General features: G+C 40.2%; 1 protein-coding gene across 5 annotated transcripts in view; it reads left to right on the forward strand.

Annotated features, from left to right (window-relative positions):
- The window catches only part of stambpl1 (STAM binding protein-like 1), a 56,789-nt gene that overhangs the window by 30,813 nt on the left and 2,740 nt on the right, over positions 1 to 23,236 (forward strand). For 3 of the 5 annotated variants that reach the window (XM_008438091.2, XM_017310856.1, XM_008438092.2), the window contains exons 5-12: positions 12,731 to 12,826; positions 14,346 to 14,561; positions 15,104 to 15,251; positions 15,447 to 15,571; positions 15,663 to 15,800; positions 19,551 to 19,663; positions 19,742 to 19,841; positions 21,418 to 23,230. In XM_008438091.2, the coding sequence (XP_008436313.1) occupies positions 12,731 to 12,826; positions 14,346 to 14,561; positions 15,104 to 15,251; positions 15,447 to 15,571; positions 15,663 to 15,800; positions 19,551 to 19,663; positions 19,742 to 19,841; positions 21,418 to 21,474 (993 nt within the window). In that variant the 3' untranslated portion in view covers positions 21,475 to 23,230. Of the gene's footprint in view, positions 1 to 12,730; positions 12,827 to 14,345; positions 14,562 to 15,103; positions 15,252 to 15,446; positions 15,572 to 15,662; positions 15,801 to 19,550; positions 19,664 to 19,741; positions 19,842 to 21,417; positions 23,231 to 23,236 lie in introns of those variants that run through there. The other 2 variants (XM_008438094.2, XM_008438095.2) reach the window with 2 other exon arrangements.

Consider the following 23,236-nt stretch of genomic DNA (forward strand, 5'->3'; position numbering starts at 1 on the left):
TTTATCTGTGGCATTGTTCATTAAAATGGCACATTACTGATGTATTAAAATTAAATACGATCGGTTCACTTAATGATATTAGCAATTAGGCAATGCATTCAGCAAGTACTTTTACTTTTAATACTTAAGTATTTTTAAAAGCCAGTACTTTTTTACTTTTACTTAAGTAAAATGTTAATGTGGTACTTTGACTTTTACTTAAGTACATTTTTGTCTGTGTATTTGTACTTTTACTTAAGTACATTTTTTGAGTACTTTCTCCACCGCTGACAACCGCAGGAAAACAAAGTAAAAGAAACTCATCCTTCTAATCATAACCTTTGATAAATATTCATTGGAGAAATGTGAAGTTAATGAGCTTATATGTATATATATATCTATATATATATACATATATATATATATCTATATATATATAGATATATATATATATAGCTCATCACATTTCTCCAATGAAACGTGTCTATCTATCGCTCTGTCTGTCTAAGACAGCGTCTTCCTACTCATGTCTCTCTCTTAGCAAGAGTTTGACTTCTCAGTACGTGGTGGAGTAGCGGGTGTTTGGCATAACTGTCAAGTTTTGGACTTGTAGCTACAGGTAATGTCGCTACTGAGCAGGTGGTGAAACTAGAGTAAGTGAGGAGGGGTTAATATGCATGCATTTTATGTGACGGGTAGCAACCCCAGTCTATACGATAAAAATCTTTTTAAGATTACAGCCTAAATACGTTGTATTTTCAAAACAGGCCACATAATGTTAGCCAGCTAACAAATTACTATTGCTATCCTAGCATATCAACTAACAACTAGAAAAACCAAAACACGTACCTTCGTAGTCAAACTGGTATCAATCAGCGAAGAATTAGTCCAGTTTAGATTATGTTGAAGAAAAATTGTTTGCAAATAGTGATATATCTTCAAATCGTATTTGTGGAAGCTGCTTTAGACTCCAGAAACAGCTTTAACTCCACACACCAGAATACTATAGATATACTATATCGAGTCAAAACTGATGTTGTCTGATGTCATGTGAAAAGAGTCTATTCTAGGGGTCTTGACCACAGACATATACGTATGTCTATGGCCCTGACCAACTGGGAGGCCTTCACAATTTAATTATTTTTTGTTAATAGAAATAAAAAATAAAAAAATTGGGCCCCTGTCAATTACAAAATTAATCATATTGTATTTTCGAAGATTGTTTTTAGCAGTAAAAATTTTATGTTCCCACTTCCCAGATCAAAAAAACACATATCCATATTTGCCCTGAACCCCCACCCATCTGCGTTAAATGGTTTATTGGTGCTTACTTCAGAGTGATGCTGTTAGCAGCAGACAGTAGGAAACAAAAACGATTGTGGCAGTTACTATGCTGCTAAGAAAAGCTATAAAATCAGGTTTTCAAAAAAAAAAAGAAGAGGGAAAGGGAGAAAAAGGCAAGAGTGTTAATTTATAACCCAGTTTTTCTCCAAGACAGGTGAGTAGACTGTGTGAGATTATCAACCATTTAGCATAGTTAGCTTAGCTACAGACTACTGTTTGCCTCCATTTCACTAGCATTTAATGAATTAAGGAAAGAAATTACCAACATATTCATATATTAAACTTGTCCCTTGTACCTTTTACCACACTTAACATGTGAGTCAGTCAGCAGCAGCTCTAACCCATGGCCCTTGACCCGTCCTCTCCTGAGTGAAATTAAAGCTGCAGTATGTCACTTTTATATAAATATTTTTCCACATATTTGTTAAAACTGTCATTATGTTGTGACAGTATGGTATGAGAGGTAATCTGTGAAAAATCTATTTCCTCTGCTTTCTCGCAGTGCTAGAAACAACCAGTCAGTGGCAGGAGAAAACTAGACTTGGGCACTCCTAACATAAATGTATGAAAATACAATGTTAAAAATAAATTAAACACCTCATATTGTTAAATAATTGATTTTATGTATTGAAGTTTTAAATATTACATTTGAGTTTGCATGGATGTAAAATTACTGCTCAGTTTAAAAATTACAATATTTAAGTCAGTGTTTAAAGGTAAGCAAACAAATAATAAAAACAAGTTTTGATGTTAACTCTCAACTTCATTCACAAAACTTTTTTTGTCATTACACAACAAACATATATTTCACATAAACAATTAGGTGATGTTTGCCTGTCCTTGAACACAAAGCTGATCCCTCTTCACCCCGACACAGAGGTCGCGTTAACTGAATATTTTCCGTATTTGACCGGTTATTTTTTAAAACGACCAGAAAATTTAAAGCCCGTCGGTCATTTGACAGGTTCTAATTAACACCCTTGACTGGTTCACATGGGCAGACATTATAGACTTTACGCAAAGATTTAATCTCAGAGGCAACTGAAATCAATTAATAAAAAAAAATCCTTTCTGAATATCATCTCATGGACTCTGAACTAAATGCGTCTTTCTGACCGGGAGCTGACAGCGTGTTGAAGAGTTATGGACCGGATGCTTTGGAGCGTCTGGTTCGGAAGCGCATTCAACACCTTTGGTTGAAATGGCGCGTTAAATTCAAGTCTCCATTACAGAAAACTAAAGAGAATGCAACGTTGTGTTAATCCATTTGAGGAGCCGGCAGTTTACCTTGAGGAAATAAATGATGATGCAGAAGTTAATTAGACTGTACCCAGATAGCACAGAATGATTGAAACATTGAATCAATGTCAGCCAGAAACATTGAATCAACGTTGAACGCTGACATTGAAACATTGAAAGTGGTCGGTGACTTGTATGTTGAATCAACGTTAGGGTTTCAACCATAACTGACATTATATCAATGTTGATTCAACCATCATCTGTATGTCAATTTACATGCATATTTGGGTTGATATTGCATTGAATCAGTTAGGAATCAACATTGATTCAACCTTCATCTGAATCTGGTTCTGCATGCATATTTCTGTTGATTTTACATTGAATCAATGTTGATTAAACACTCATTTGACTGTGGATCTGCATGCATATTTCTGTTGATTCTACATTGAATTAGTTATGAATCAATGTTGATTCAACCATCATTTGAATGTGGATCTGCATGCATATTTGTGTATATTCTACATTGAATCAGTGTTGATACAACACTCATATGACTGTGGATCTGCATGCATATTTCTTTTGATTTTACATTGAATCAGTTAGGAATCCACGTTGATTCAACCATCATCTGAATGTGGATCTACATGCAGATTTGGATTGATTTCATATTGAATGAAAGCTAAGGATTTATGTACATTTTTAGGTCTGATAGGTCTGCATCATAACATCCCACTAAAAGATTCTTCACTGGTTTTAAACACTATTATTGGCAGATCATGTACAAAAGTTTAAAAATGACAACATAGGTTTGAAGAGAGACAGATCTTTAAACATATTTGACTACTTTTTGACTGTTAGAACAGTGTTGTCCACAAAAGAACAGAATCCATGAGGTTAAGCTTTGTACTGTATGGACTAGGGAAACAGTACAAGTTGTGGTAACCCCAGTTAGACTCTGGTTGGCGTCACTTTGATTCCTTGCGATGTCTTTCTCTCGTCCTGGTGTGTAATGAAGCCACTTGACAGTTTTACTGCAGTCCTCAAGAGTCAGCTTTGGGTCAAACTGCAGAGCAACGACTGAGAAACAAAAATAAAAGTGAGGAAGGTGCCGGTTAGAAAKATGATTAACATTTGAAAAGTTCTGAAAGACATTGAAAGATTAAACAGTGTACTGGTTACAGGTCTGAGAACAAATACTAACCATATAGTTCCCCATGTACCCTCATTGTTGTTAATTTTTATCTTAATCTTTCAATAATATTTATCTTAATGTTTACGTATACAACTACATTTACATATGAAGCTACTGTCTAGTGTAGGATTTATGATTCTGCACTCATGTTAAAATGAGAGAATCAATATTTAAAATAAAGGCTGCTTATCTGAAAACCTAAAGATAAAACTCAGGGAGGATCAGGGTTTATTTAACACACCAGAGACAGATAAATAGAACAAAAGCTGATTTATACTGTAGTTGGAAAAATAATTTGTAATTTATACAGAATAAACTTMCATCAAATAGCTGGTTTAATCTTCAATTAACTACAAATATTATTATAGTTGATTAAATTCATTCAAAGATGTCCATATGCTGATAAAGAACCCACAMAAGTAATAATAGACCAGTTCAGTTTTACAAGTTACCAACCCAAGAATCAACATACTGATTCAGTCATTAGCAGGTTTAGTTCAGTGTTTCACCTGCCTTACATGTTTTAAGTGTTTCCTTTCTGCCTCACCTGAATGGAATCTGTGGATGATTAACAACCTTCTGCTCTTCTTGATGGCTGCAGACGGTCATGCAAATATATAACTCAGTTGTTCTGGAACAGAGACACATCTAAGCACATCCCTAAGCACATCATAATAAAAAGTTAAAAACAAKTGATTAYYATCACAAMAATTTAAAGCCCACCTGGAGCAGCCAGCTTTACACTTTCTTGTCCACCACATGCTCTCCCAGACCAAACAATAGGCCCCGCCCTTTTTTAAAAACTCAAATCTCACAAAATCTCACAGGATTTCATACTTAGGCCTGSAGYRGTGGGYAGGATGAAAATAATACAAAATGAGACATGACCTYAATYATTAAAAATATCTGTTTTGCCCCAAAATAACCAGGATTAGTAGAGGCACAAAACAATGCCCTTATTTTTCAATAAACACATTTAAGATCAAAGTAATATTGAAAAACTTACCATAAAACTGCTGAGAGGAAAATTCAATTCAGAAGCCGGTTGCAAACAAGCCAGCAGCAAAGTGGCTGTTTGATTGGGACAAACCACTAGTGTAAAAAGGGGGAGTCAGACTGTACAACTCCTAGTAGAGTCTTGTAGATGTTTTTGTGTGAACTCATTATGCACAGTCAATAATAATATTTACAGACAAGTAAGAAAATGTACATAAAGGAATCACAACCCAATGTTCTCAACATGTAGTGCCTAATTTGAAACATGATTAACCCCCACTTAGTAATAAAATGTTCTGACCCAGAGCTCAAGGATGGGGGGAGGGAAGAAGGGATGAGAGGCTGTAAAGAGGAGAAGGCTGGGAGGAGCAGGTGGGTGGGGAGTTTTGGGAGGGAGTAGGGCAGGGGTGCCCAAAGTCAGTCCTCGACAAAACAGCTGACATTGAATCAATGTCAGCTGTTTTGCCACACACCTTCCTCTCCTCTCCTCATCAGAGCTCTGGGTCAGAGCATTTTATTAGTGAGTGGGGGTTATCACATTTTAAATTAACCACTATAAAGGATACTGGGTGATGATTCATTTCTGTACATTTTCTTACTTGTTCATAAAAATTCCTACTGACTGTTTGTGTGTGATATATTGACACAAAAACATCTACAACTTACTACAAGGAGTGAAGCGGTCCACCCCTGCTATTTACATGAGTGAGATGTCCCAAACACAGCTGCTTCGCTGTTGGCTTGTTGGAAAAAGATGTTAATTCAATGTTGAATTGGCATCATGTGCAATCTGGGTACAGAACAGAATCACAACTCAATGTTGTCAACACACAGTGCTTAAGTTAAAACGTGATTAACCCTCAACTAAAATGGGGTGTGCTGTGGTGGCGCAGGGGTTGGTTAAGCACAACCCACACATGGAGGCCCCAGTCCCTGACACAGCCATCACAGGTTCAATGCCCAGCCCTTGCTGCATGACCTCCCCCTTTCTTGTCAATTAACTATCAAATAAAGGCCACTACAGTCAAAAAAAAAATCTTTAACAAAATAAAATATGAAAATTTAAAACTCTCACCTAAAATTAAAATTGTTTCACCCGGAGCCCAAGGACGAGCCCAAGGACCTTACATTGATTGAACATTTAGACCACAAGTTCTTCCCCAAACCTTGTCCTCAAGGCAAACTGACCTGCGTGTTTTCAGTTCAGCAAAACCCTGTTAATCAGACGTCAATTGAAATCCTGTGCTGAATTAGGGAAATGCCTAAAACTTGCAGGGCTTGGAGGACCAGTGCTGAAAAACACTGGATTTGATGTTGGCATTTCAATGGATATCGACAATAAATCAACATTGATTCAATGACACATTTTCAACGTTAGTTAATTGGCTAGAATTGAATGGTTGTTTGATGGTTGATCCAGCTTCTGTTGTTGAGCTTAACCATAATTTCAACCTTTGTGATCATAATTCAACATTGAATTAAAATTTTTTGCAAACAAGCCAACAGCGTGTTTGGGCCATCCCATTCATAAATGGTAGGGGTGGACCGCTTCACTGCTTGTAGTAAGTTGTAGATGTTTTCGTGTCAATATATCACACACAAACAGTCAGTAAGAATTTTTATTTCAAGTAAAAAAAAGTGTACAGAAAGGAATCACCACTCACTATCCTCTACAGTGTTAACGTGATAACCCTGCTCAGTAATAAAATGCTCTGACCCAGAGCTCGAATGAGGGGGAGGGGAGGGGAAGGTGTGTGGCAAAACAGCTGACATTGATTCAACATCGATCAGATGTTGATCAGACCTCAGCATTTCAGTCATTAGATTTCGACGATAAAACAACATTGATTCAATGACAGTTTCAACGGTTTGATTGGATGGTTGTTTGGCGCAGTTGGTTGATCCACCATCATTTGTCGACTTCAACCAAAAATCAACGATTCTAACTATTTTTCAACGTTGATTTAACATCATGTGCTATCTGGGTAACATGCGCAGTCCGCTGCTCAACCACTGCGGACGCGACTAGAATTAAAAACCGCTGGAAGTAACTCATCCAGCGGATTTAACAAATGGAGTCTTCGTGGTGCACGTTACCCGGGAGAGCGGCGTTCTGGAGGAGCTGCAGACGTAACATCTGTCCGCTCTGGGAAGCAAAAACACGCAAAAAAAGGAAAAAAGTCCTGGTAACAGCGCACACCGGACCGCGCAAAGGGTAAAACACTCAGAGTTCAGTTGATCTGTTTGGATCAGACAGATCCAACTGACTGATGAATTAGCGCAGATTTTTCTGCAGATGGGAGCCAGGAGGAAGTCCGTTCGGACCCCAGCGAGTGAAGGGCTAGTAATTTAAGTGAGTAATGTAATTAAATTTATTATGGGCTGCGCAGTTGGTAGAGCTGTTGCCTTGCAGCAAGAAGGTTCTGGGTTCGATTCCCGGCCCCGGCCCTTCTGCGTGTTCTTCCTGTTCATACGTGGGTTTTCTCCGGGTAGTGGGTGTGTCTTTGTGTTGCCCTGCGACAGACTGGAACGTTAGTTGGAGATGGGCGCCAGCAACCCTCCAGACCCGAATAAGGAACAAGGGTGTAAAGAAAATGGATGGATAGATTTAATTTAATATAAGTTATTGGGGCCACAGTCAGTGGTTTTTGTCACTACGGAGAAAAATGTAGATGCATTTATCTGCTTAATTTGTGATGGGATCTGGATTCATGGTGAATATTAGCTAAACAGCTAAATAGCAGATGTTAATATGATTGTAATTTCACGGATARAAATAGTACATGACCGATTTTTTTTATGTCGTCGGTCAAGATAAAGGATAACAAAAAAAGTCTAGCGCGACCTTCTATTTCTATGTCCATAGAAATAGAATATAATAAAGATGGTACCAATGGGTCAACCCTGCAGGCACACTTATTCACAGCAAGTAATTATTCAATTAGATCTAAACCACATGTGTCAAACTCAAGGCCCGCGGGCCACATGTGTGTGAATTGGCATACCACCAATTCACACACATCTTCATTCACAGTCTTGCTTGTAAATCGATTTGTCTTTTCTTGGACATTTCGATGTTCGCTTGTCGATGACTCAGTTTTATTCGCTGGTAAAATCAATAAGCAGCTTGAGGTGACTCTGCTGCTCTCTAGTGGCGAGAAGCCGTAATGTTGGCTGGTAACAATAGGAATGCATTATGGGAGATGCAGTTTGTAGTCAATTCGTGCTGAAAACCTATTTTAAGTCAATCATGGGCCTATAAAACTCTAGGTGGGGGCACATAAAATAACATGGCGGGCCACATGTGGCCCGCAGGCCTTGAGTTTGACACATGTGCAATAGTGTCACTCATTACTCTTATGAAAAGGTTTTAATGTGTTCAATCTACAGCACAATAGATGGCAAATAATGACAAGTCGCAAAATGAGAATTTTGCAAAATAGGTCCCCTTAAAATATTGTTTAAATTTCAGTTTGGCTTGTGTTCATAGATTGCTGTGTGTGATACAAGTGATGAGAATTTTAAATTACAACATGTATGCAAAAGAGAAAAATAAATTATGTACATTAACATGTGCTGTATTGTGCAACATAACAATTAACTGGAGCACAAACCCTAGATTGGAACAAGACTTTTTCTGCCCTACATTTGAGAAAAGTGCTGCCATTTAACTAATAGGCTCAAACAAAAGAGTCAAAGATATTTCTTCATCTTTCACTGGGCCCAACAAATTCTTGGCAGATCATTTTAATGTCCAGCTTGTCCTATGTCTCTTTATGGACATTACAAACAACTCCATTGTTGAGTCTGCCTTGGGTCATGTTAGCTCGTAGCCAGGTCTTTAACCTCTGTAGTGCACTAAAGCTCCCATCAGATTCACATGAAGACACTGACGCCACCAATACAAGTCTGAGGAGGACCTCAACTTGATCAGATAACCCCCTCACTTCTGCTGACAACCCCATGAAAACCCTTTACCACCTCTCCAACTGTGCTACAGGGGTGTTTGTTGCGAAAAAGGGGCAACTGAACAGCAAGGGAAGTTGTGTGAAGCTCAGGATACTGATAGGGTGTCATCAAGTTGTTTTTCATAATGCGCATGCATTCCTGACTGGGGACATTGATGACACCCTAACTTTAGCAGAGTCTTTGTTGTCCTGTTCGAAACACTTAACAAACTGAACCTCCAAAGTGTCCAACACTTTAAAGAACTCTGCCCAATCCACTGCTTTCCCAGAAAAGCGTCTTGAATCAGTTTTTTCAATGGAATAAAGAGAGTCAACCAATGCTGTTGCTTTTTCATACAATGTAGTGTAGCTCTGATCATTTCTCTTTTCCTGAAGAGATGACCGCACACAGTCAACTGCAACCTGCATACCGGACACAGTCTGAGTTTTTTTTTTTTTTTTTTTGAAGTTTAATATTTAGGGATTCAAGCTCTCCAACAACAGCAGAGGCAAGTGTGAGGCCCAATACAGTCTTACTTTACTGAAATGCTTAAGCAAGCCACTGGCAGTTGTAGCTGACCTAGATCTGCTCTGTGCCATGTTTGAAGCACAATCATAAGTCTGACCAAGAAAGCCAGACATGGGTGGATTAAGTCTCAACAACACATCTGCTACCGTGGCTACATGGCCTGTTGTGTCAGATATTTCATAAAGCCCAACAAACTCTTCATGTGGTTCAAGGTCATGGTCCACGTAGCGCAGACAGACACTTTCTTGTTCAGTGCCAGAAACATCCTGTGTTCCATCAACAATGATTGAAAATTGAACAACAGAATTGGACATGATTTCATCTGGTTTTTGTCCCAGTAGGGACTGATTTGAAAATCCTTGGCTACAATAAAAATACAAAACTCCTTTCAATGTTAGTTGATTTCCTACTGTTCACTTCCAAACACTGACTCCAGATCCAATTTTCTGTTTCCATTTTCTCTTGCCAATCAATGAAAACGCCTAACACAGGGGTGTCCAGTCAAGTCCTGCTGGTTTTAGATGTTTCTCTGTCTCCAACCCAGTAGTGATGGATCGAGGTGATGGCTGCAGTTACAGCCACACAAATGTGGTAACATTCACTTTCACCACACGCAACAGGTTCACATTCACTCTCACTACAAATAGGTTCACCTCACTTATATTTGGGTTTCTTTAAATCTAGGATTTAATTTACAGAATAACTGGTTTTGTTTAGAAGGCAACACATCACATTGTATTCTAGAATAAGTGTGCACATTTTAGTCTACATTGTTGTGTTTTGCTTGATTTAACCTTTGTTTATTTTGAGTTTCCTTAGTGCAGGCTGCTCCAATCCTTTAGGAGAGCAGAGAGGTGGAGAAGGGGTGGAGCAAGCCAGCTGAGAATGCAAATTGGTTCATACCGCTACTCATCATCCAGAGGGGGGGGGATGGGATTTTTCTATGTTAGTTTCAGTTAGGTTTTTGTATATTTTCCCCTTGGTGTGTTGTATGTGGCCTGATCAGCCAGTATTTAAGTTTCCCCTTTTTGTCTGTTAGTGAGGTCTGTTTGTTTGAGTTATTATGAGTTGATGTCTGTTACTTTGACCTCTTTTATGGTTAAAGTAACAGACATTTATGGTCTTTTATGTTATTTACCCAAGTTTTGTTTGGGTTAAATAAAAAACAATTATTTTTGACTTAAAACCGATGCCTGGCTGTTCCTTAACTGCTCGGTCCATCACAATCGGTCATGAACATTTCAGCTCTAAGAGACAGCTCTTTGATGTGAACGACAGGAGCTGGCTCCTCATTAAGCGCTTTTCCACTAGACCACCTCTGACCGGTTGGTCTCAGTCTGCCTCGGCCAGATTCAGTTTCCATTTGCAAATGTGGCGCAGCAGCCCGGCTGTTCTCAGATTTTAGTACCTACTCCAGGGGTAATAGCAGAACTAATCAGAAGTGTATAGCACCAACACTATTTGATTGACATTCATTGATTGGCTTGTGATTTACGTCACTGACAACTCCAAATATTATAGTTTAGCTGTGGACTGCAGACATGCCGACTGCTATCAGAGAGCTGTTCAGTACAGAGGAGCAGGTATGACTTTATTCACAAGCAGTGCTAGAAACGCGTGCAGTAGGTTTTGAAGTGCAATGATCGCGATTTCATCTCTAACAGTCCGGCTGGTCAGCAGTAAAAACGAGAGAAAGCTGGAGGAGAATCAGCTTTCTGACGGGGCTGGAGTTTTGCACCAACAGTGTGAAGCACAGGAACTACATAAGATTAGCTGGCGATGTGAATTTTACTTTTCCTTTGTATTAAAAAAAAAAAATCAGACATAGCTATTGACTGTAAACTTCAGTTGTTTTTTTTTGTATTAAAAAAAAAAAATCAGACATAGCTATTGGTATTCTGAGAGTGTTACCTATGTCCAAAAGGTTGCACATTTAAAAAAATTTTAAAAATCAGCTGATCTGAGTCTTCATTATTATGTATGGGCCAGCAATTAATTTTTATAAGACAAAATTAAATATTTGGGTTTTGAGAACATCAGAACCACTCAGTATTTTTTTTTTCACTGCAAAGAAAGAATTAGCAGATGTGTTCATCTGCTTGATACGCTTATTATAAATGATTCACCTTCTGTTGGCCGGAATGCACAGCTTTGCAACTTTCCTCTTGGTCCTCCTTTGGAGGACCTAAGCTACTATGATGTAGCTTAGGTCAGGCCTAGTTCAAAAAGATGTTTTTGAACTTATGTATCAATGCATAAGAGCACACTAGCATATAAATTCATGTGAATAGAAAGTTTGTTACAATCAGATTTGGTGTACCTTTTTGATCTTAAGCCCTGAAATCCTCAGAGTTTTATCTTTTCAGAGGGAACGGAGCCACAAAGGTGGGTAGTGCCTACTTTCTTTTATGAGTGTTTTTACGACACTGTTCTTTTTATTCTTCATTGATTGAATTCATGGTTACTTTACCAACAGCAAGTAACTTATGAATGAAGAAAAAACAGCAACAAAAAATGGATGATGCTGCATGAGTGATCCTGGTTGGATGCCTGATGACCCTATGTCATCATATTCTGACATATAGCCCCGCCCCCTCAGAATAGGAACTTACTTTTTTTTCTTGGAAAGCTCCATCTCTGACCCCCTTGAGCTAATCAAGATGGTCTTGTGTCAGAAGACAGACAACACAAATAGTTTTTGTTAGAAGGTGTGGCCATGGTGCCGTGGCAAATTTAGAGATCACGCCGTTGCCATACATTTGCCTCTAAATTCCACATATTTCAGCCACGCTGCACCAAACTGCCATGATCGATCCTAGACTGCAGTCCAGTATTTGGTGGACTTGGCCTAATTCCTCCACAGCGCCCCCTAGAAATCTTTAAAATATCAGCCCCAAGCCATGTTTTCACCAAGAATCATAAAATTTGTTTTCACCCTATGTGTAGGGCTGTTGTAAAATAATATTTTTAGTGATTTAGTACGCTATAGATTATTTTTACTATTAATCGAGTAATCAGAGATCTCTCTCTTCCCCTCCCCAAACCCCTCCCAGTCACCATGAATTCATCAAGGTGGAATAACTTCCACATAGGTCACAGCTGTATCAGTCATCTTATCTGTCATTACAGACCAGCACTGATCACATTCACATACTCAATTGGTGACATCGCCTAACTCCCGGTAACCTTCAACAGTAACTGTGCTGCTTTCTTTTAAGCCCCGGCCCTATAATGAAAAACAGCTCTCAGCGATAGCCTGCTCTCAGAGCTGAAATGTTTGTGACCAGTCCATCACTAAGTTCTACCAAAATCTGAGAACAATCGGACAGATTTACTGGATTTGCTAATGGAAAATGAATCTGGCTGGGGCAGACTAGCAGAAAAGCACATTTTGAGCCGAAACGTTTATGACTGATCCATCACTACACCACAATTCCATTCCAACCCACACACTGTTCCAGGGTTCTTTTGTAGTTCTGGCTTATGTTGACTCTGTATCTGCAGAAACTCCAAGAAGTCGCTTTTCCTCAGAAGGAGGCACTGAAAAAACGTCTTCATGAGAAATACAGCAAAGAGCACTCAGAGTACCTCAGAGCGCAGGTGTGTGTGTGTGTGTGTGTGCGTGTGTGTGTGTGTGGTCCAATCAGATTGCATCAAGCTTTAAAGGGGAGGTATTATGTGTTTTCCAGGCATATATTGCCATTTTAAAGCATAATTGACTGTAAACTTCAGTTGTTATAACAATCTTATATATCCAGTATGACTTTGTAATTTAACACTTTGAAATTGGGCCTCCATCGCTTTAATGGAGGCCCATTTATGAAATTTCACAATCAGGAAGTAATTACAACAATGCTCCTCTATTATCCCCTTAGCAACATTTTTACCAGTGTTTTACTAAAAGGTAGCTCATATAATGAGCTCAGCAGATCCAGTTTCACCAGGTGTTTGCTAATTGGTGCTGGCTAGTCTGAAGGAGTCTGGGGAGATGTCGGGGAGGGATGCTCTGTCTTGTAATCTTGGTTCCACCAAGCTTTTTGCACAGCTGAATGTCTGCTATGGGACATTAAAGGATTTCTCAAACATGCATGAAAAAAATCCAGGTAACTGTCACAAGTTCAGGCAGAACAAACTACAAATGACAAGTGAAAAGAGAGAGGCGGGATTTAAATTTCCTGAGTTATTGCTGACTTTTGAAAACAACCTTTGTATCCCTTCCTTTTTGAGGTCTGTTGTGAAAGATGTAATAACATAGGGAATAACATAATACATTATGTAAAGCTTTTACATAATACTTCCCCTTTAATTTAAGTGTTCATATTATTAATCAGATAAGGTAACTAGTTTGACCATAGTTGTCCTCAGACATCTGTCAGTTTTTCACATCTCTCTATTGATTATAGATTAGGATTTATTGAGTCAATGATTAGTGACATGCCATGAGGGAAGAAAACTGCCTGCCTCACCTCCAATTTGTTCTCTTAAGTTTCTGATCACTCTTCAGAACACGAAACACATTACACACACGGGGACAAAAAAACACAGTACATTATATAAATAAGCAAAATTTTGTAAAATCAGTTCATATGTTAAATGTTTTAACAATTTTATTGGTGGCATACAGAGAGGAATATGTTCTTGTCGAATGGCAGCCAGCGCAGTTAGCGAGAGGTTGATCAATCCCAGATGAGGCTCAGCTCGCTGCTGCCTCACCAGCTGCACTTCTGAGCATTTGAATGGGAAATAGTGAAAATTCAGCAATTTTGAAGAAAAAATAATAAAAATTGGTTAAGTTAAATGAAAAATAAATACTTTAAAGTGCAAACCACAGGGTGAAAATAGCAATATAAATGATCTTATTATTGTATATTATTTTTCCACGATGACAGGCCTCCCCTGACCGCATGTCACTGGGTATGATTGTGGGTAATGCCCTCTACATGGAGAGAAAATGTGATCTGTTGATCAGTGATGGTGATCAGATAGAGTTGCATCTATTCGTTTATTGGGTCAATAATGGATCTCCTGTGTCTGTAAACATAAAACTATTTATCAGTAAGGAGGAGACTTCTACTGCCTGCATTCACAGCACACCAGTCTGATCCAATTGTTTCTTCAGGGCCAGGCCATGGTGGTGGATGGGTGTGGTCAGCACCTGCAGCAGCTGTCGTTGTTGGACGAGGACAGGCAGCGCCTCTTGCTGCTGGAGGAGGAGAAGCAGCGAGTAGCAGCACTGCGACGGATGCAGATAGAGTCAGAACAGTTTCGCTACTTTGAAGATCAGCTGAGGCGTCAGGAGCTGGCTAATAAGAGAGGAGAGGAGGCAGCGCTGAAGGTGCTGCATCACTACTTAGATTTCCCTATTATACACCATAGTGAAGTCTGGCACTCTGAAACACTGTCTTGTACTCTTTAGTCTTCAGTACTGTATAGTTTTTTTTTTAAACAATGTATTATTCTCTGCAATATATATTTAGTACTCTCTATTATATTGTAGCTGTATTGTAATATGTGTAGTAATGTTTTTCTTTTGTTTAGTACTATGAAATGCCATCTGGTATTTTGCTGTACCCATTAGTATTGTTTAGTACTCAGTAGAAATGCTTTATTGTATAGTACTTAGTGATACTTTAAGATAATTATCCTGTGGTAGTCTAGTACTCTGTGTTTAGTGTTCTCTAGTACTGCACAGTACCTTTTTAGAAACGGAAAATACATTGCATTAGTTTAGTAATACACAATTCTCTGTAGTACTCTGCAGTACTATGTGTTGTACCCTTTGTAATATTCTGAGTGGTACTTTGTAGGGGTCTGTGTGGTAATGTATTATACTATGTATCTGTAGTACATAGTGATGCTGTATGTGGTTTCCTGCAGTTGCAGACCAAAGTGCCTGAGGTCCCAGCTGGCTGCTGTTTGTCTAAGCAGTCGATCAAAAGCAGCGTATATTCTCAGATTGTGGACCCAAACAGAAACAGGCCTGTGACTGTGACCCAACCAGTTGCCGCGTTAGCAGGAATACACAGTGAGTACACACAGCTGCACATGGTTTTTCTGCTCCCACTGCTAATTCAATTTGTCTGAAACCAAGCTGGGTCAGACTCAGAGGGAGTTCTCAAACCTTTGGTGTTTGTTCCTAAGGAATCGCCGTGCAAATCTTAAACATGGTATCATAAACAGAGCCCTAAGGCTTTAGTGTGAGTTGTTTTCATCTGTGCAGATCAGAGGGTGGAGGGTCTGAGGCGGGTGGTGATTCCCAGAGATCTGACGTATCGGTTCCTCCTGCTGGCTGACTCCAATACGGCCAGAGGAATAGAAACCTGCGGTGTCCTCTGTGGACGGTTGGTGAGTTTTTGGGTAGAAAGGAAAAATGTTCCTCGACAAAGCAAGAAAACAAAACCTGAAAAGGTTCTCTCTGAATGTGTGTTTCTCTCAGACCCATAACGAATTTGTGCTGACTCATGTGGTGATCCCAAAACAATCAGCTGGACCGGATTTCTGCGACATGGAGAATGTGGAGGAGCTGTTTGGATTCCAGGACCAACAGAACCTGCTGACAGTGGGGTGGATTCATGTATGACGACACATTAATAAGGCACTTTCTGAAGTATTTAGTTGTCCTGTTCTTATTAACCACAGGTTCTTATACAAAGCACTATGTGTCCTCTCACAGCCCACACCCACTCATCCCTGACTTTTAAAAGGATCTCAGTTCTTCCCTCTGCTTCCGCTTCATTTGCATCAGCTTGTATTGCTCTGGCAACAGCACATGTAGTCCAGCAAGAGATGAGAGGAGTGAGAGTGGGCCAGAGATAGGAACAAAGGCATAGTAGTGTCTTTCTGCAATTGTATCAAAGGCTTCAAAGTCAGTGATTTATAGTTTTCAGTTATTATTTGATGCATTTTAATTATTAATCTGTGTTTTATGTGAGTGTTGATTGGTGGGATTGATTGGCAGTATATATATGACAGACGTCACCAAGAAACTAGTGAGTTAAGGTTTTGATCCTGGGCTCAGCTTCTTGTCTTGCAGCTCTGTAGCTCCTTTTACCTTGTCTCACGATTTTTCTGGTCCATTGAGATGTAGACGAGCTGGTCTCAGGGAAGGAATGCACCTGTTCTTCCTCTTTGCTTTTGTTCTTTGTCTTTATCTTCATCTTTGCCTTGGTCTTTGTCTTTGGGGGTCTGAACCCAGCTGATGTGAGAAGTGCAATTTGAAGCCACATGTTGCGGGGCTAACGGGTTGGTCCCCATGTGCAGAACAGTCTTCAGCTCTGTGGCCCCGGCTCTTCTTCAGCTGCAGAGTTCTTTGTCCATCTYSATCTTGGCTCSAAGCTGCCTGAAGGATCCAACCAAAGATTCCTCTTTTGCACCCACCTTATAAAGGGTTTATCCACCTTTTGGTGYGTTTGCATTGGCTAGCTTTGTTGCTGTGCCTGTCTCATTGGCTGACTGCTTGGACAGATGATATCAAACCAATCATATCCATCACCGTCTTGGAGACATTATGTTCTGATGTCTGTTCTAATGTCCCAAGTTGCTCAATAGTCCTCTTACGTCTGTTGCTTGCCCAACCTTTTCTTAGGAAAGTTTAAGTTTAGCAATAAGGCCTTGGTCATCTCCGCTCTCCTATCAGTTCCTCTTTCCCCCTGACCTTTCACCTTTCACCTACCATCTACCTCCAACACAACATCAGTGACCTTTAATTAWAGTTACACATTTTACACCTTTTCAAGTTCAATGTCAAAATCACATTTATAACCTTTTAGTTTTTCTGGTTTAGCATTCATTTATAATATTATAACCATTACTTATTAGTTATTAGGCCCGAGCAGCTAAGCGCTTAGTGCCAAACTTTGACTATTTGCCATCTAACATCAAAGTGACATAACTTCCTATGTCTCACTACTGACCAACACTCATCACCTTGTCATGGTCAGTTGATGACATCGCCTTAGCCCTGCCCACTTCCGACAGGAAGTCACATGTTTTTTCTACTGTATGTCTTACTTTTACTGTGTTATTCATATGGAATTAATCCTCTGCTAACTGACATAAAATGACCTGATGATGAACTCTGTCAATGCTGGCTGAGCCGTGGGTGTGTGGCCAAATGGAAGTCCCTCGCCATAAGCACACGTTTGTCTCTAAATCACACACGCACCTTCCGATTGGAACTAAACTGGATACGTATGACCTTTGTTCACCGCTAAAGAACCCAGCAGCATTGAATTGTAATTTGACTCGATTGCACCCCCTAGGTCATTCCATCAGCTGTATCTCCTCGCTACATCGGCCGATCTGCACCACATTTTTGGTGTGTCGTCAGGGAACCATGCCGAACTCATCGGTGCGTATGGCCTGGCGGGTGGCAGTGCTGGGACCAGGCTGCCACCCGGCATAGGCTCGGCCTATAGCGTCGCTTGGCTGTGAGGGCCGCTTGAGGCTCGGCGGAGCTTTAATTTTTCTTACGTCACCGTCAATGCGGGCCGAACCGCTGCGTGCACCGCCACAACAGTGGTATCAAAACATTCAGCTTGATCCCGAGAACTGAGCTATTGCTTTTAGTGGGATTCTGAGTTAAAATGACGACATAAATGGAGAAAAACAAAAAAAATCGAGGCCGAGTGTCTCACAGAATCAGTAATCTTTCTCTCTGAAACACACACACAGCACAGTGGAGGTCCGACTCCAAAACTCTTTTTAACTTCCCCTCACAGGCACAAATATCGGCCTATTGATCTCAAAGTACACATGCCTGCTCCCGTAAAATGTTTTCAAAATGTTGCTAGAGTTTATGGTTTTTTGTCAGTATCCTTGAGACGTTGGGTGTCTCAAAAGTATAGAAACTCTGTCTCCAGCATCCTGTCTGACAGAGAGCCAGCCCAGGTGCAGATAATTAATTACCATAGCAACGGGTTCCAGACAGAGGCAGTGAGTAGTCTCACAAACAAGCACAGAGACAGGGCTCACAGTGCATTGTGGGAAGAATAAATATTTTCTGTGACTATTCATATTTTACTTGCATAAAATTATTATTTCTCTGAATTTTTTAGTGTGAATTATATCCTAAGTATGAAGGTTGAAAAATTTCAAGAGATAAACAATTACCCACCGTCTTTTTTTTTTTTCGGACCATGAGTAAGAAACACATGTGCAAAGCTTATAGTCGTCAGTCTCACTGAATTGCGTTGTGCGTGATGTTCTGCTCTTTTATTGTTGCAGTGAACCAGGTCAACCATTCCACTCTAGTGATGGTCCTGGCAAAAGCTTCAGTTATTACACTTAGTGATGAACATGTCAGCATGTCTGTATTGTACAGATGTACTCCTGGGAACTGTGCAATATATAGCTATAGTACTGGGTAAAAAGCAACGGGTGCACTTCTGCAGGCCCCATTTAAATTTCTTCAGGAATTTTAAAAGAAGTTTATTTTTTTTCCCATTATCGTTAATGCAGCTTGTACTGCTGTTGCACCCCCACAAAAGTGGTATCAAAACATTCAGCTTGATCCCGAGAAGGAAGCTATTACTTTTAGTGGGATTCAGAGCAGTGACGTGCGGTGAGGTTCATTGCTCGAGTCTGTTCTCTGCCGTTTCTTATCGCTCCTCTGCACACAAAACATGATACACACACACAGTTAGTGACAAAAAAAACTGTACATTATATACATAAGAGAAATTATGGAAAATCAGTCCATATATTAAATGTTTCTTAGCCATTTTATTGCCGGCGTACAGACAGGACGAACATTATATATTATTTTTCAATGATGACCGCACGTCACTGATTCAGAGTTCAAATAAATTGAGCAAAAAGAGCAAAAAAACGAGGCTGAGTGTCTGACAGAGATAGGAATCTTTCTCTCTGAAACACACACACAGCATTGTGGATTTCTGACTCCAATGCTCTTTTTAACTCACCGTCATGGGCACAAATAAAAAATTATTGGTCTCAAAGTCGGTCGTGACATAGATACACATGCCTGCTCCCATAAAATGTTTATGGCCCAACTCATTTCAGTCACTGACTTTGTAGTAATATTTCCAGCTCACTGAGGAATAGTTATTAAGGTGTTCCATCTCCCTCTTGTCAAAAATCAGAGCACAGCCAGGTCCGTGTCCTCACTCTGCTCAGGGACAGAGGCTTTGTGTCAGTAGGGTCTAAAATTGTTTAGTCAAAGCAGAGGACATTCCATCCTCTCTTAGCCGTTGGTTTCATTGTGTAACCTTTGTGACATTTGGAGATACTGTGGTTTTGTTGTTTCTCTGCCCTCTGACTTGTGTTGTAGTCTCTGTCACTAATAAATGACCTGTGCACTCAGACCCATCCCTCCCAGACTGCATTCCTGTCCAGTGTGGACCTCCACACTCACTGTTCCTACCAGCTGATGCTTCCGGAGGCACTGGCCATCGTTTGTGCTCCAAAACACAATGAGTATGTGTATGCTAACTCTTTGGACTTCCTTTCCTGAGACTTTTTAGCCTCCTCACTTACCCTAGTTGTGTATCTCAGTATGGGTGTGTTCAGACTCACTGGTGCGGGCATGTTGGAAGTTTCTGGATGCAGACAAAAAGGTTTCCATCCCCACTCCAAGGAACCTCCTCTGTTCACGGTGAGAGACTCTTCTTGTTCCCATCTTTATCTTGTTACATATGCTAAATATTTTTGTCCTATGTCTCAGTAATAGGAGCCTATGTTTCACGGGTTTCCAATTGCAGTCCTCCACAGCTACTACTAGCCTGCAACTTTTAGTTGAATTCTTGTTCCAGCATACTTCTTACCTGTCTCACCATTGGCCAGAATAGTAGGTCTTGAGGATTGTACTTGGGTACTTTAGTTTGTTAGTTCATTTTTCATAGATTTATTAGTGCAGAAAAATTACTCAGTTTTTTTTTCACAAAAAGTTACTCAAGTAAATGTACAACCCATATTTGAACATGAATATTAACAACGACGAGGATCGGTCTCCAAATCTGAGGCCATCATTTTGAGCTGGAAAAGGGTGCCCTCTCCAGGTTGGGGAACAGGTCATAGCCCAAGAGGAGGAGTTTAAGTTTCTTATCCTGTTGCAGTGAAGAGAGAGCAGAGTCAAATTGCCAAAGCTCTCAATTTAGCAACCAATCTATGTTCCTACCCTCATCTATAGGCATGAATTTGGGTCTTGACTGAAAGAATGAGATGGATACAAGTGAACAAAATGAGTTTTATCTGCAGGGTGTCTGAGCTCTCCCTTAGAAATAAGATTTCTCACCCCAGTTTCTAACCCTATCTCTGAGTGCAGTTGCTGGTGCTATCGGTTAGCCAGAGGGACTTAGGCCCTGTTTACATGACAACAATTTCTGGTGAAAACTGAAGTTTTGTTGTCTTTGCACTGCACATTTACACAAAAATAGTGAATGTTTTCTCTGACAACACCACAGTTTGGCTTCGGCGAAGTTGTCCCACTTTCTTCACTTTTTTGCAACTACCCACTCATCAGACACACAAACACACATACGTAGTGTGTGTTCCCCCAGATACTGAGGGAACAGTATCTGATGGGGAAATGCGAATCCACATAACAACGGCTTTCAGGTAGAACTTTTTTTTTTAACACATGCGCACTTAGTTCCAAAGCACCTAGCACCAACTAGTGGTGTGGTGATGGCATTACACCTTTTCAATGTGTACCGTTACTGTGTAAACAAAGATGAATGTCTTCATCTAAATGGGTTAATAGAAATTGAACTAAATTTCCATTCTCATTAGATCATTGTCATGTAAAAAGGGCCTTATGGTAGATCCACCGCTTCTCCATGCCAAGAGAAGACAGTTGAGATGGCTCGGGCACCTGTTAGGATGCCTCCTGAACTCCTCCTTGTTCAGGTGCTCCAGGCATGTCCCACCAAGAGGAAACCTAGAGAAGTCTTAGTCTCTCCAAGATACACTGGAGAGGCTAAGTTTCTTGGCTGGCCTGGGAACGCATTGGGATTCATCACAGGAGCTGGCCCAAGTGGTGGGGGAGAAAGAAGTCTGAGCCTCCCTACTTAGGCCGCAACATTTGTAAGCCGATCCTAGATAAGTGGAAGAAAATGGATGGATGAATTTATATCCGTGCACATTTTCAAATTCGTTTTAATCTAAGTAGATTTAATGGAGTTTGACTCACCTGCTGCCTTTCATAACTCTGGCCCCTCTGGTCTTCTCAGGTCTGTAAACACGTGATGGTCAGGGACTACAAGCTCAACCTGTTGGACCTCAGATGACAGAAGGAAAGCACTGCCCTTCTGTTTACCGCCATGCTTTTGTGCTAAAGAGGAAGCTGTAAACTCATTGCCTCAGCGTTTCTGTGAACTGCTCTCAGAGTGGCACATCTGTTTTTCTGCTTCTTGTATGTGATGCAGTAGACTGGGTTTTCTGTACATAAAAAAACATCAGAAGTCATCAGAAGATTGAGTGGCTTCACATTGACACATACAGTACAAATTATACTGCAACCCTATGAACTTTATATGAACATATATTTCCAGAATCTGTTGTGAAATGTTATTTTTTTTACTTGTGTTTTATACACAACAGACGGGATTTTTCCTATAGTGATGTTAGAAAAACACCAAAACTTTTTGAAAATACTGTTTTGTTTTTTACTCTTCAATTTTTGATCCTCTGAAAAGCTCAGTAACCTGCAACTGATCTGTTCAGATTTTGAGACACGAGAACAGTCAAATTCATAACTGAAGATCATAGTCAGCCTTTTGTGTTCATGGTTTTACCTAAAATTAACAGGCTAGCTGCAGTTGCATTAGACCCCATACAGCTCTGCCTGACAGGCTGCTGAGTCTATGCCTGAAAACGGTACTCAGGACTTTAACAATGCTGTACATGCTGCCGACTGTAGCTTTCCGAACGACTCAGCTGATCCAGTTAGTGTTCTGAAAGAATAAATAAAGTTCATTCTTGATGTGGCAAAGTCAAAATGAGGCCCTAATGTTTCAGTTTGTCACCATAGAAACATCAAGTCTGCTGGTCACTCTTATCATGATGGGTTCTAGTTTTCTAATCCACATGCAGAAACACCAGGCGGAGAACAGAAATCAGTTAAATGGTTTATTGTAAGAAACAGAACAATAAATCAGAACAGTGGGTCCTGGGATGACAGCAATCAGGATCAGACATTGGCATTTCATTCATTAGATTTCAACCACAAAACATTGATTCAATCATACAGTTTCAACGGCTAGAATTGGATGGTTGTTTGATGGTTGATCCACCATCAGTTTTCGACTTCAACCAAAAATCAACCATTCTGACTGTAATTCAACGTTGATTTAACATCGTGTGCTATCTGGGCAGTTTTTCTCCGAGAGAGGTGAGTAGACACTGTGAGATTACCAACCATTTAGCATAGTTATCATAGCTACAGACTACTGTTTGCCTCCATTTCACTAGCATTTAATGAATTAAGGAAAAATATTACCAACATATTCATATATTTAACTTGTCCCTTGTACCTTGTACCACTTAACAGAGGAGTCAGTCAGCTGCAGTTCACCCTCCTCTTGTTGTGCTTACGAGACATCCAGGTCGGGTTGATGTCTCTCCAAATCCCAAAGGCATTGTAGGAGGACACATCAATGATGTTGTGGAAGATGACCAGGGGCCAGCGGGCGGTCATTCTTCTGCAGCTATATGTTCCAATCACCTTGTCTAGGTTGTCCACACCTCCTTTGTTGCGGTTGTATTCCAGGATGATGATTGGCTTCCTGTCCTCACGATCACTAATGTCACCGTCTTTGTGCAGTGTGCTCAGAAGAACTRCATTCTTGTTTTTCTTTGGGAGGTAGGAAACTAGAGTGGTGGTGGGCGTGAAGGCAAACTTTGAGGAGAARACCTCTCTCTCCTTTGACGCAAGCAGTGCAGGTGGGAGCTCAGGCTTGTTCTTTCGAACTGTACCAACCATGGTGATCTTCCTCTTCAGGAGCTGCTGTCCGAGTTCATAAGAGGTGAAGAAATTGTCACATGTCACAT

The sequence above is a fragment of the Poecilia reticulata genome, linkage group LG19 (genome assembly GCF_000633615.1).
Source record: "Poecilia reticulata strain Guanapo linkage group LG19, Guppy_female_1.0+MT, whole genome shotgun sequence".
Lineage (NCBI taxonomy): Eukaryota > Metazoa > Chordata > Actinopteri > Cyprinodontiformes > Poeciliidae > Poecilia > Poecilia reticulata.